Here is a 14,653-nt window from a genome sequence, read left to right as displayed (position 1 = left end):
GATTATTACAGATTAAGATTTTTAAATCATTCTTGTTTGCTCTACTTGTCTTACTCTACTGTAACAATGGGTTAACAGTGAACCTATGCCATTATTTTCCCCATCTTAACTTTTTCTCCTCTTTACAATTTCCTTAACTATGTGTTACTTGCCTACAATGAAATTAAACATGGGAAGAATGCCAAAAATACAATAAAGGGTAACTAATCATTACTGTACAAGCCTGACAGAACATTAACAACTAAAGTAAGAATGCTGATTGGCTGCTATACAAATGGAAGAAATATGAACGTTCTGTGCACTTTTAACACAGGAATCCTTTATGTCATAGATAAAGGCTTCACAGTGACATTACTATCACATTGTAAATTATGGAATACTTTTTTCAAGCATCCTAAATTTAAGTCTCTTGTCTTGCATTTAACCACTACTTCGATAATCACTCCTAACTATCTAGAGAACTCTTTCCCAAGACTTCTGTTCTTCAGGTAATCATTCCCATGTCTTCCCCTGTCTCCTTCAAGTTGCTGCTGCTGCTGCTCCAGGTTGCCTTGGTCAATGACTGTACCATGGCCCTGAAACATCAGCTATTCTAACACACTGAAGGCCTGACCTTCTCTCCCGCTATGAATTGGTCATGCTAGAGTAGAAACAAGATAGGAAGTGTGTGAACAATTCTCTTGATAACACCATGATGCTGTCAGGTTTTACTTGGCCTCCTGACTATGTCTCTGGCACTGGACCCCTGGATTCCCTCACACCAAAGAGACAGACTAATTTTGACAATGCCCTTCTTTAAAAAAGATTTTAATCTTTCAGGTTGTTCAGGTTTCCATGGCTCTTCTTCTGCGGTGTGATACTTTTTTTGTGACCTTGTACTTGGAACTCTGCTAGAGATAATTCTTTTTGTTTTGACCCAGTCTTGGTATCTGGCTTTTGAGTGTTGGTCTTCGGATTCCAGTTTGTAAATATGGCATTTCCTGGTTCTCTATGGTTATTTGTACCCACCTTTCTGACTGCCCATTCCCTTATTCTGGAGCTGGAAGATTAGAGACCAAGCTGGTCTAACCCCCTCATTTTACAGATGAGGAAAATAATATTTCCTGGAGGTGAAATACTTGCCTGACATCACAGAGGGAAAGCCAAGAGAGCCAGGCTCCAAACCTGCCTACTTGTAAATCTGATGTTTTTTACACTCCATCATGCTGTTTGAACTTCTGCTTTGAGCTATGACACTAGATGTTGACCTGTCTTAATCTTTAAAGGAAATTCTATCTCTGGCTTCAGCTAATGCCTAAACCTTTAAACAAAATGTTATATTGTCATGTAACTATTTGAAGATGATCATGTTGGATCTGAGATCCTATGAAGTAATTTATTAGAAAAGAGTTTTTTTTTTTTTTTTAACTTTGATGCAAGGGGAGAAAACTGCTATATTCCAAATAAGAGAGCAAATTTGCATAGGGAATATAATTTTTCAATTTATTAAAACAACACCTTTATTAAACTTTAATCTTTATCCACAATACACCACTTTATATTCTTGCCCAAATCACTGGTCCTTCAAATTTTCCTCCTAAGAGGGCCTCAACCTCTTCATCTGTAAAATGGTATGAGGTTAAACTGGGATGATCTCTAAGAAACTTTCAAGCTCTAAATCTACAATCCTATGATTTCAAATTGTTTTAAACAAATATTTTTTTGCTTCAGTTCTCCCCACCAATTAACTAATCAACTTCCATTATATGCATATTGTTGTTCTCTTTTGTCATCTAATATTGACCAACTTATTATCAGATCAATCAGTCATTAGTTCTTTGAGGGCAAGGTAGGAATGCTGTGGGGCTATCAGATAGACTCATTAATATACTATACCCTTCCACCGTCATTAGACAGCTAAGAAATTCTTGTGGAGGAAAGGCCAGACAACAAACTACTGTTTTTAAACATTAACATAAGGAATTTCAAAAAATGAATAATTAGCTGTTATCAAGGTGAATTAAAAATAAAAATTTTTAAAAATCTAACTTACTTGCTTCGTTAGCTAATTTATGACTGATTAGGTAGGTAACAGTTTAAACATTTTCTTCTGAAGAATTCAAGTTATTGGGCTATTACAACATTAAATTAAATGACCATATTTCAGAAATATAAAATATTTTTCCATTTCCAAAATTAAAAAAAAAATTAGGGGGGGTAGGAAGAGAAATGTAAGAAAAATGAGAACACTACTAAATGTCAGGTAAACAAAATGGATGAAATCCTTTTTTTTTCAATGTAGATCTTCAAAATGGTGGCACAAACATTTCATTAAGATGTATTAATGTTCATAGTCTGCACTTTGAGCTAGAAGAAACTTTAGAGGTGAGCTCCTAATCAAATCCCTTGATTTTATAGATAATGAAAATGAGTTTAAAGAACTGAAATGATTGTTGAAGGTCACACACTGATAAAGCCTGGATTTCTGTGCCTGAATGCAATGATCATTTGAAGCAACACATGTAGTAGTGCCTAAACTTTTGTTTTGGCCATGGAATTAGGCCCAAAGTTAATTGCTTTATTGTATTGTTCACCAAAAGCAATGTGATTTCTTTGATTTTGGAAAACTTTTCTCAGGCTGGTTTAGAAAGCAGATGAAATAATGATGGCTTTTTGTTTGATACCAAAACAATCAAAAAGAAAATACATGTAGAACCAGGAGACTGTAGCAAGAAGAACACAGGATTTGGAATCAGAAGACCTGGTCCTGGCTCTGCCCTTCTCTGGGCCTTAGTTTCCTTCTCCAGAAAAAGAGGCAACTGTTGTAGACAACCACACATCCCTACCAATTCTAGATCTTATTTCACTGTTCTTACTAAGGAAGCTAGAAAGACTGACTCCTGTGAACTCCCAGAACAAACCAATGGCCATATTATAGTTCCAAAATAGATTATGTCATCAGTGCTCTATTTGGAAGTCACAGAAATAAGAGTATTTATGAAAGACATCACCAGTTGAATGAGTTTCTATTGCAACAAAAAACGAGCCCTTAGAAAAAGTAAATTGAAGGACAAGATGAGAATTGCTTTCCTACAATAACACTAAGGACATATCTAAATGAAGGAATATCATTAGCATCCTTCCTTTCAAATATTACAAATGTAAGAAAGTTTAACATTGGTCTGAATATAAGCTACATCTTCCTCCCATTTTTGACACATGTAAAAAAAATGCAAAATATTGCATTTGTTTTTCAAGTGTGACTCTATATGTACTTAAAAAAACTTTCAAGGAAATCTCATTTTATTATTTCAATCTTATATGGAAGATGATAGAAGGGAGCACTTTTTTGACCAATTTAATATGTCCTTATGTTGACACTGTCATTATGACAATAGGGTCAGATTGTTAATTTGGAAGAATTCTTAAGGTAATTGAGAATGAAAGAAAAAATTCCAAAAGCAACATAATTTTGAAAACTAAGTAGCCCTTGAAATAGCTCAAGAAAAACTCTTATGTTGTAATTGCCATTCAAAAGTCTAGTCATTTCTGATTGAGTGCCATGATTACGAGATCCCCAAAAGGAATATGCAGTCATTATTTTACCACTAAAGATGAAGAGACAATAAGGGGAAAGAAAATGACAATAATATCAAATACCAACTAAACTTACCAGGCAAAATCTCACATGCAAAAACCCAGTGAAATAAACAAATGAACCAAAAAACCTAATAAATGATCTTTTGGTCTTCTTGAATTTCCAAACTTGTGGTGTTTAAGAATAACTTGTCCAGCTATGTTCAATTATCTTGTAGTTTTAATGTTTATAATACAATAACTCAGATCATTTCTGCTGCATCACCAAGCAATTCTTGCTACTGTTAAAAACTTCCATATAAAAGGGAATTTTAATTATTCTGTGATAACTGTTTTCTAAAGGGAGTTTTCTCTCATGCTTCCTGGTGTCTTTCAAGACCCAGCTAACATTTTACCTACAAGAAGCCCTTTTCAGTCCTCAATTTTAGTTTCTTCCTTTAGCAACTACCCCAGTTTGTTCTGGATTCATCTTATTTGTACATAATTATTGATCCATTGTCTCCCCCATTATACTGTGAGCTCTTTTACTTTTCTTTTTTGTTTGCTTTTTATTTTTACAAGGCAACTGGAGTTAAGTGACTTGCCGAGAGTCATGTAGCTAGTAAGTATTAAGTATCTGACGTCATATTTGAACTCAGGTCCTCCTGAATCCAGGGATGGTGCTTTTTCCACTATGATAACTAACTGCCCGTTACTTTTCTTTGTATACTTGTTATTTAGTACATAGTAGGAGCTAAATAATGCTTAGTTGACTGATAAAAGCAAGGATATCAACAATAAACTTCTTAAGTATCAGGAATATCTTTTATTTCAAGAGATCTTATGAACTCTTACTCTCTGAACAAATATAAGACAAAAAGCTATTGTGTAATTTAGGAATGCTCTTAAATAAATTTATACTTTATTAATCACGATAACACTCATATGGTCTGGACCTAGAGGCAGAGAAGCATGGTGACCATGGAGTAAGTTTTTGAATCAAGAAAACCTCTGTGTCCCAGGAAATTCTCTAAGAGAATAAGCTAAAGAGCAGTGAACTGGCTAGCTAGCATTCAAATGCTTCAATTCTTGCGGTAAAGGCTTCTTTGGGTTCCAGTCCTACACCACCCACTGTCTGGTGGACATCTTGATCTGGTGTCTAATATTCTAAACAATTCTAAAGGAGAATTCCTCATCTTTCCCCAAAACTTCTCTCTCCTCTTATCTTCCTTAGTATTGCAGAAGTCGCCATCTTTGCAGTCAACTAAGTCTGCAGCACTGGCAGTGTTCCTTGGCTCTTTTCTCTGGCTCACCCTAAATACCTAATCAGTTTCAAAATCAAAATACCTCATATATTCCTCTTATCTCCACTAAGAAAGCAAAAATGCAAGCACAAGCCTCTATTAGACTATTGCAGCAAATGTGACGCAAGTCTCTTCTACTCCAAATCCAAGTTGTACACAGATGCCTTAGTATTTTAGTTGAGAGCTGAGGCCGTGACTCCCCTTCTCTAGCCTCCTGGCTCTGACCACAAATTCGAATGGTTCTTACTTTTGGCATCAAATAGAATCTATTTGTTATTCAAAGCTTGGGGACAAGCTAGGCCCGTCTTACTCTTTCAGTCTACTTTCCCTATGACTGCCCTCTCTGCACTGTGCATTCAGTCGGCTGGTCTATTGGCTGTGGCCAAAACAAGATTCGCGAGGCCTTCCCTGGGCTCCAGGGCCAGTGTGTCCAAAGGAGTGTGAGGACCCAGGTCTTCTTGGCTCTAAGGCCAGTTTTCTAACCCCTGAGCCATGCTGCCTCTCATTAAGTAAGGCATACAGATTGAGAACAGCTGGTAATGACATTCAAAGTCATTATGGGCCCAATGAACCCCGATGAAAACCCAGCCCACCACTGCTTCATTGATTATTTTAGTTCTACTGGTAGACAACAGGAAAGAAAAATTGGAGATGACACCTTCTGTGAAGGAAGATGACATGCTTAGTCTGCTGACATGGTCTACTTAAGCATGTGTAGTTAGTCATCTCCTATGGTCTACATCAAAGGTTTACTGATGCCTTGTGGGGCAAGCTCTTCCCTGGATTCTTAGAGGCTTTACCAGCACACTGACTCCACTAAACAGGAAAGGCTTTGGGAGGTGCCTCAGCAATGAAGGGCTGTCCTATTGAGCCTGGAGACACTTGTCACCTATAAGTTAGCTGGTGGGAAGCAGGAGGGAGGGGAGGCTGAGAGATGATGGGTGGAGAGCCCACTCATCCACTTAATGAAGTACAATGGTGATAATTTAATAAAAGTGGTCAGAGCAGGAACCTGTTTCTTATTCATGAAGAAAATCAACAATGAAAAAATAACCAGGGTGACAGTCACAAACAGAAATAACCTCATGCCAGGGAAAGCACTATCCACCAGGCCATGGGAAGCCATTCTATGGGATGAAGTACAGACAAAGGTGGAAGTATTTATTTTAGAACTGGGTGACTAAGGAAGGTTTGGTTCCGAGAACTGTTGTACCAGTCATTTTGCATCTTTTCCTGGAATTTGCTTGATTTCTTTGATGTCCTAAGATAACTGCAGAGGAAGACCAAGGGGAGTTGGATGCTAGAGACAATGGGGAGGCAGATGGGGTGAGATGGCTATCGGGCTTCCTACAATTCCTCTACACCAGGGCCTGTTCATAGAAATCAACCAGATCATAATATGCAATTAACTGAAGAACATGATTAATCAAGGAGTAAATCTTGTGAGATGCAGAAGACAAGCATTTTTCAGTGATGACAAATGAGAAATTAAAAAGATTGAAAAGATTAATTCAGTGACTTAATTTCTTTCTAGTGTAGGATTATTCTTAATGGCAGTGCTTCTTAAACTTTTTCCAATCGTGACACTCTTTGGCTTGAGAAATCTTTATGTGACCTGGGGTATACAGGTATGTAAAATAAGCAGGCAAATCAAACATACACTGATAATAAATTCAGTTATAAGACCTTTTTTGGAGTCATGAAGCACAATTTAAGAAACTAGTCTCTATGGTATGTTTTTGGTGTTGCTAAGTACTTTTATTCTCCCCAGTTTGACTTAATTATTATTTCTCTTAAGATGCATAAAGTACCCAAGTTTTTGGGATTGTATAAAGCATGCCCAAAGAACACAACCACCTGCTATTACTTTACTTAGTAAATGATACAAATCTCAAAAGGATTGACTTGTTTTGCAATGTGTTTTATTATTCTATTATCTAAGTTGCAAAATTTGGACACTTTTCCCACTATTTTCCCAGTAAATTTCACCACTTCCCCAACACTTTCCAACCAGTCAAAGATTCTTAAGTGGTTATAATATGAAAATATAGCTCTACTAAAACTGCTTTATGCATCTAAAGTTCTTTTATCTTCAAATATTGTTAAAATGGAATTTTGGAACATTACTTATTGATGAAGAACAAATGACACATCACTAAGAGGTATTTATTGCATTTAAATAATCCAAAATCTGCTATTGCAAACTAGAAAAAGAAGCAGTTCAACAATCATCAATCAATAATCAACCAATAAACAGTTTTAAGTACCTATTATGTGCCAAGCATTGTGCTAAGCACTGGATTGATGGAGATAAACTTAATTTACAAGAGATTTGCTACCACAGAAACTTAAAAATGTCAGAAATATGATCTCTGAAACAATGTAAAAATAATGTACAACAATAATTTGACTAAACACCTATTACTGTTTTCTTTTTTTTAACTTAAAAATACAACTACTTTAAAAAATTCTTCATGTCCTTACCTGAATTAGATGTGATGGCACTGTGATGATACAGGTTGAAAGAGACATTCTGAGAAGACCACGGAGAACATATAAGAATCTTGTAAGACTATGCAGATGTTCAGGGGTGTCAGCACAGCAGATGTCATCTCCCCACAAAGCTGAGCCAAGACTCTGAATCCCAATTCTTAAAATGTTTTTTTGTTTTTTCTAGAAGACAAAGGAAGAAAATATTTTATTAATTTTTTTTGTCGACTGTTAGAAGCATATCTATTTTATGGGTCAGAAAATACCATTTTATTTACATAAAGACTTGAGATCAAAAAGCAAAAAAGAGACATAATATAAAAATTAACTGATCAAAGTATTGAAATAAATCCTTTTGCTTCAGGTATTTATAAAAGCCAGGCAGATAAGCAGTGCAGTGGATATTGTGCCAAGGTTAAAGAAGACTCATCTGAGTTCAAATCTGGCTTAGGACACTTATTACCTGTATGATCCTGGGCAAGTCTTAACCTTGTCTGACTTAGTTTTCTCATCTGTAAAGAAAGAGTTGAAGAAGGAAACGGCAAATTGTTCTAGTATCTTTGTCAAGAAAACCCCAAATGGAGTCATGAAGAGTTGGACATGACTGAAATCACTGAACAGCATTTATTATAGCTAATATTTTACTATTAAAAGTTGTAAGAAAGAATAAAATTAAGTTTTGAAAGTTGTTTCAAAAATATGAATGGAATAAAAGTCAAGAAATCATATTAATTTGTCAATTCACATAAAACAATGAAGAAAAGGTCAAATGAGAATTTTCAAAATGAATTCCTTTGAAGTTTTTACATTAAAATGTCAGTTCTTGGCTAAATCTGTGCTATTTAACTAAATTTTTTTCTTTGTTTTTTAAAAAAAATTTAATAATGGCTTTTTATTTTCAAAATACATGCAAAGATAATTTTCAAGATTCACCCTTGCAAACCCTTGTGTTCCAAATTTTTCTCCCTTCTTCCATCCTATTCTCTCCCCTAGACAGCAAATAATCCAATATAGATTAAACATGTGCAGTTCTTCTAAACATATTTCCACATTTATCATGCTTCACAAGAAAAGTCTGATCAAAAACAAAAAAAAGAAAAAGCAAGCAAGCAAGCAAACAACAACAAAAACAACAATAAAAGTGAAATACACTATGTTGTGATTCAAGTTCACTCCCCACAGTCCTCTCTCTGGGTGCAGATAGCTTTCTCCATCAAGTCTATTGGAACCGGCCTGAATCACCTCATTGTTGAAAAGAGCCATGTCCATCACAGTTGATCATTGTATAATCTTGTTACTGTATACAATGTTCTACTGGTTCTATTCCCTTCACTTAGCATCAGTTCATGTAGGTCTCTTCAAGCTTTTTTGTACTTATCCTGCTTATCATTTACCACAACCTTTTTTCACTGTATTCTATTATAATTGAAAGTTGAAGATTAAGTTTTGTTGCTGGTAGTTATGGTGTTTGCGGAAGGGAAGATTAATATTAATTCCTTATCTCTGAAAAGGTTTAATCTTATTTGTATTGTTATGAAAAAAATAAAATTTCAGAATCTTACAATTTTCTTATTAAGTTTCATCGTTCAACAAAAAGCTCTTATGCACCTCTTCCTTGACAAACATTCCCCAGAGAAAACAATGGCAGTTAAATCAAAATAGATGGAGTGAAGGCAAGGTACACTGGGGGATAGGCTGGGGAAGAATGTACTGGAAGATCCCGATAGGTTTTCTTGACCTGGTGGCTTTAACAGAATGAGGAGGGAGATAAGGTTAGGAGTTTGTGCTACCAGAAGAGGGGCACAAGCTGACCAAAGACCCAGCAAGTTAGCCAGACTGACTGGATCATGAAGTGAATGAAGGACAATGATGAGAAGCAGGTTTAGTCTGTATTTGACATCCTCCTCCTCCTCCTCACTCACTGATATAGTGCTCACTTTTCACACGTCATCTTCTTCCTTATTTTACAAAGGAGGAAACAGAGAGTTAAATGACTTGCACAAAGGCAGGTGGCTAAGTGTCTGAAACAGATTTGAATCCGGGTCCCTCTATTACCTGGAGAGCCAGCTTCTCCCCAGTGGTAGTAAGGAACCACCTGAGCTTCCTGCCTTCCTGGAGACACGGAGAGACAAATGGCCGTGAAAGCAGCCTAGAGTCCAAGGATTGAGACCCAGAGATATTTAGCCTATTGACACCAAGGTCATGGCAATAGGGGGGGTTTTCAAAGCCATGAGAGCTGTTTGTTTGCCAAGGCAGGTAAAATTTGGCTAATCAGATTTGAGGGAACCATTTTAGCTAATCCAACAATGGAAATATTTCTGCAAAAGCTCACTTGAATTATTTTAACCAGAAAACTTTCCAGAAAAACCAGGTGTGAATAAAAACAAATAAACAAACAAACAAAAAATAACAACAACAAAAACATCTGCCAAGGAGAAACATTTAGAAAGCTCTCTGTATAATTCTGATAGGAAAAATAATTAGCTATTTAAACATGTTTTACCTAGAAACAAAGGCTCGATAGTCTGTGATATGTAAGTTTCCTAGAATTCAGAGTGGGTAGGAATTTAAAGAGGTAGTTTGTCCAATGTTTTCATTTTATAAATAAGGATGCTGAGTATGAGTGATGTGATATGATTATGTCCAATGTCATGTAACTAGTCAAATAAGAATTCCAGAATTTGAGACCAGTTTTCTTGATTCTAAATTCAATGTACTTTTTAGTGTTATCAATGTAGACAGTCTTAAGTGAATAAAATCATATATTTAGAGCTATAAAAAATCTGGGATTCCATTTAGTCCCATTATTTTTACATATGAGGGAACAGAAGCTTAGAGAGCTAAAAATTTGCCCAAAGCCACAAAGATAACCTACTTGTACACAAATGTAGATAGAAGCTCTTTTTGTGCTGGCAAAGAATTGGAAATCATAAGTGGATGCCCATCAATCAGGTAATGGCTGAACAAGCTGTAGTATATAAATATAATAGAGTATTATTCTATAAGAAATGATGAGCAGGCAGACTTCAGAAAAACTTGGAAAGACTTAAATGAACTGATGCTAAGTGAAGTGAGCAGAGCCAGGAGAACATTATACATAGTAACAGTAAGATTATGTGATGATCAGTTATGATAAGCTTAGCTTTTCTCAACAATGCGATGATCCAAACCAATTCTAAAAGATTTGTGATAGAAAATGCCATCCACATTCAGTAAAAGAACTATGGAGACTGAATGTGGATCAAACCATACTGCTTTCACTTTTTAGAAAATCTGTTTTTCTCTCTCATAATTTTTCCCTTTTGTTCAGATTCTTTTTTTCACAACGATTAATATAAAAATTTGTTTAACATGATTGTGCATGTATAACCTATATTGAATTGCTTGGGGAGGAGGGAGAGAGAGTAAAAATTAGAATTCAAACTCTTAGAAAAATGAATGTTGAAAACTATCTTTATATGTAATTGAAAAAAAATACTCTCAAGATCAAAATATTAAGTGGAAAAATGAAGCTTCACCTTCACTTCCTGATTCTAAAATCTGAATTCTCTCCAGTGGCCCAGAAGGACATTAGCTATCTCCAGGGTATCATGACCCAAATGAGTACAGGGAAATAAATCCCAGGACATTTTATACTGACCTAGCATTTTAGCCACCAGCTCACAATTAGATACCAGTTACATTTACATGAAAATGAACCACTCATAATGATACAGAAATTCTATGAAATTACATCTTTTAATTCCTCAAGTAAGTTTGTTTTAGCCCAGTGAACCTGATCTTTGAATTCACAAGCAGGTAAGCTGCACTTTCGACTTTATTCAGTGAATATTTTGTTGATGGAAGAAAGCAATAATAATTAAAGAGTTTAAAAATTAGTTTTGAGAGAAAACACAAAAAAAGAGTCATTAGCACACTTCAACAATGGGAAGAGATTCTGTCATTTGGAGATTCAGGGAATATCCCTTTGTCACAGTGACAGGAGTTAGGTCCACCCTGGGAAGGTCCCTTGAGACCATGACCCTCTCAGTCATAATCTTTCTCCAATATTTCTTTCTGAGTACTATGATAAAACTAGAATTGACTATCAAAGATACAAGGTACCTTCTTGTAGGAAACAAAAGGGACGTGCAAATGCTTTCCAGCAAGATGTAAATGGCCAGGGATTTTGTTAGGACAATTAAAGAAAAAGAGATCTACAGAAAAATCACTTCTATCTCAGCAACTTGTGGTAATTCTATGTAGCTTTTGGAAGCAGTGCCTCAAGAATAGAAAACACTGTGACTAAGTCACATCTAAGAATGGTCACAGGATCATTCATTGCTGTACCACTGGAAGTGCCTTGGAAAACTTCAGGATTTAAGCAGAGTCCAAGATCATTAAGAATCCTGTTCACATTATATGCTGAAATTGTAGTTTTGTTTGGAGTTTCCAAAACAAAAATGAGACATGAGAGAAGCAAAAAAGGAAGGCCATGAAAAAGCTAAAGGATAGGGGAAAATATATAATTAAGCGATAACAGCATCATTTTGTTAACATTTGTACCCATGTCTGATAAAGTTATATCCAAGATATTAACACATCATCATCATTATCATCATCTTTATCAGCATAAATACTTAGTAAGTATACAGATGAACATACTGCTTATACTAAGCATTGAATGTAAAAAAGTAAAAATATTGGTTCCTTGTCTTCAAAAACCCCAGAAATCATGAAAAAGATACCCTGATGTGGACAAAGATAGAGCAGAATAAAAATAACTAAACTAAGATATGAATGACTGGCATAGCAATTAAATACTATGTAAGTCAAGAATGAATTCATGTTATGGAGGAGGAAGAGAATATGATATAATCACGATGAAGAGTCAGAAAAATAGTTACATGTACTATGATGATGACAAAGGAATCTTCAGATTAATTTTGGAATTAAATTTGGAAAAAGATGCTCTTTTTAAGAAAATATGATAACTTAGGAGGTTTCTGATATTCTCAGAACATGCTGCCATGCTTTTAATCAGAGCTCCTCACAGCATAACCATCAGAGGCCATGGGCAGGGAGGGGAATTTATACATTTACCCTTGCAGTGAAACATACTTGCATGGTGTTAAAAAACATTAGAAAAGGGACTTTTTTTGTTTGTTTGTTTTTTTGGTCTAAAGACAGCTAACAGCAAGAAAAAACATTCATTTAAAATTTCTGAGGCATATTATTCCTATGTTATACTACAAATTAGTAAGAGTCATGCTTGCTATTATGGAATTAAATAATTAGCTAAGCACGAGTCATAAAAACTACTCCTGTAAAACTGAGTTCTATTTAAATTATTAGAACTCTTTAGTTCAAATATTAAGGTAAATTAACTTCAATGTTGTGTTTTCTTTGTGCCTTAAAATATATTGTGAACTGTTGTATAATCTTAATTCATAGTTTTAAATTAAACTGAATTATGACAGCAGTTTGTAAATATGTCTACTCCATGCATTTCCACTGATGAAATGCACTCTCTCATTAACTAGCGGTGTTAAATATTTCCTATTTCTGTTCCCTAAAAAATAAATCTATATGTACTCTACTAAGTGGCTGCATTTCCTGGTTGGGGTGGGGGTGGGGGTGTGGTAATGCTAAAGAGGAAATAGACATTTTCAATTTCTAAAATGGGAGAAATCTGAGCTTTAGGAAATTACTTTGAAATCTGAATGATGATTCTTGAAGAAGCAAATGATAAATGAAAATATGGCATCTTAAAACTCATCTAAAATTTTTGAGAAAGAAACCAATTGCGATTAATCAATCTATATGTTAATGGTCTGGAAAACTAGCCTAAAAATTAACTGTAATTTAGGAAGAGATAAAATGAGAAACCTTTCCATGGATTATTTTTAGCTTAATTGCTTTCAATGTAAAGATTTCTATGCCTTTCAATTTCATGAAAGTCAATGATAAAGGTAGTGGTGGGAATTTTTTTTTTCTAAAACAAAACTAGATTCAAATTGTGATCTGTCAATTATAATTTTTTTTTTTTGCATAGCCTACATTTTCTAGAATGTGGAGATATTTTCTACAACTAACATTTAAGAAGAGTAAACATGATTTCATTCCAATCCAATGTCAACTTGTTTACTGCTAGTTCCTGGGGTTGTGAGAGGATAGGGAAAGGAGAAGGAAGAGGAGGAGGACGAAGGGGAAGAAAAAGGAAGGCACAGAGAGAAAGGTGACAGAAAGAAAAGAGAGGAGAGAGAGAGAGAGAGAGAGAGAGAGAGAGAGAGAGAGACACAGACTCTTTGCTGCAGCCTTTGCTTTCTGCATGCTGTAAAATTTCCTGCCTTCAGACCTGTCATCCTGTTGGAGGAGCAGCAGAAGCTCGGCCCACTGTACTGTGGGAACTGTTATGACATGCCTGTTACCATGGTTACCACAGCAAGTGGGGGAGAGGTGCCTGTCAGGGACCAATTTACCTCTCCAGACGGGCACTGCCACCAAAGGGGAACACGGTGCCCATAAATCTTAGCAGAGACTGGAACTGGAGCAACAATAGGCAAAACAAAATTATTCTAAACATCAACTGCCACAATGAAAACCATAAGCAAAAACAAACAAACAAAAAAATCTCCAATGTGGTTCTATTGATATGTATAAGTAATGTTCTTCCTTCATGTCAGCAACCCACACAAACAGGCAAGCCCACAGGCTTTAATCTGTTATTCAAACTACACTGGGACATAGAATTATTACATATTCTTCCACAAAGAGAGTACTAAACTAGGTAGTAAAGTTCACAAATATATTTAACATAGATAAATTAGAAGACTATAAATATATATGTATATGCATATGCATATATATATATACACACATACACACACATACATATATATAATATTACATATTGCTAATAATGTTCTCTGTCCCCGTCAAGATTCAAATAGGCAGGACTTCTTTATTTGTATTAATAAAAAATAATGTTGTGAAAATGTGACTACTTAAAAAAGAGAACTTTAATACTAAAGCAATCACCTAAAATATAGAATAGAACAGAAATAAAGATTTCTGGGTGATAATGGTATCTAGAAATAAGTTTTTCTTTTCATTTGCTTATTATCTATAATATTATGAATTCTGAAGATTTTCCCAAAATAAATGTTTAAATTTATGCTTTCTGAAAATTTATTATTTTGTAATATTTACAATGCTTTTTTTATAGTGAAAGGAGAAATATGATTTTTATTCAATAAAATAATTTAGAGATTTACATAAAGAGTAAAAAAAAAGTTTTAAAGTGATTAATTTGAGGGAACTTT

At 35.0% G+C, this 14,653-nt stretch overlaps 1 protein-coding gene across 1 annotated transcript in view; it reads right to left on the bottom strand.

The window, feature by feature from the left end:
* The window catches only part of ELP4 (elongator acetyltransferase complex subunit 4), a 242,451-nt gene that overhangs the window by 153,462 nt on the left and 74,336 nt on the right, over window positions 1-14,653 (bottom strand). The window contains exon 7 of the mRNA XM_051964763.1: window positions 7,344-7,532. Within this exon, the coding sequence (XP_051820723.1) occupies window positions 7,344-7,532 (189 nt within the window). The remainder of the gene's footprint in view (window positions 1-7,343; window positions 7,533-14,653) is intronic.

This window comes from Antechinus flavipes, chromosome 6 (genome assembly GCF_016432865.1).
Source record: "Antechinus flavipes isolate AdamAnt ecotype Samford, QLD, Australia chromosome 6, AdamAnt_v2, whole genome shotgun sequence".
NCBI lineage: Eukaryota > Metazoa > Chordata > Mammalia > Dasyuromorphia > Dasyuridae > Antechinus > Antechinus flavipes.
This window is presented reverse-complemented; position numbering and strand designations above follow the sequence as displayed.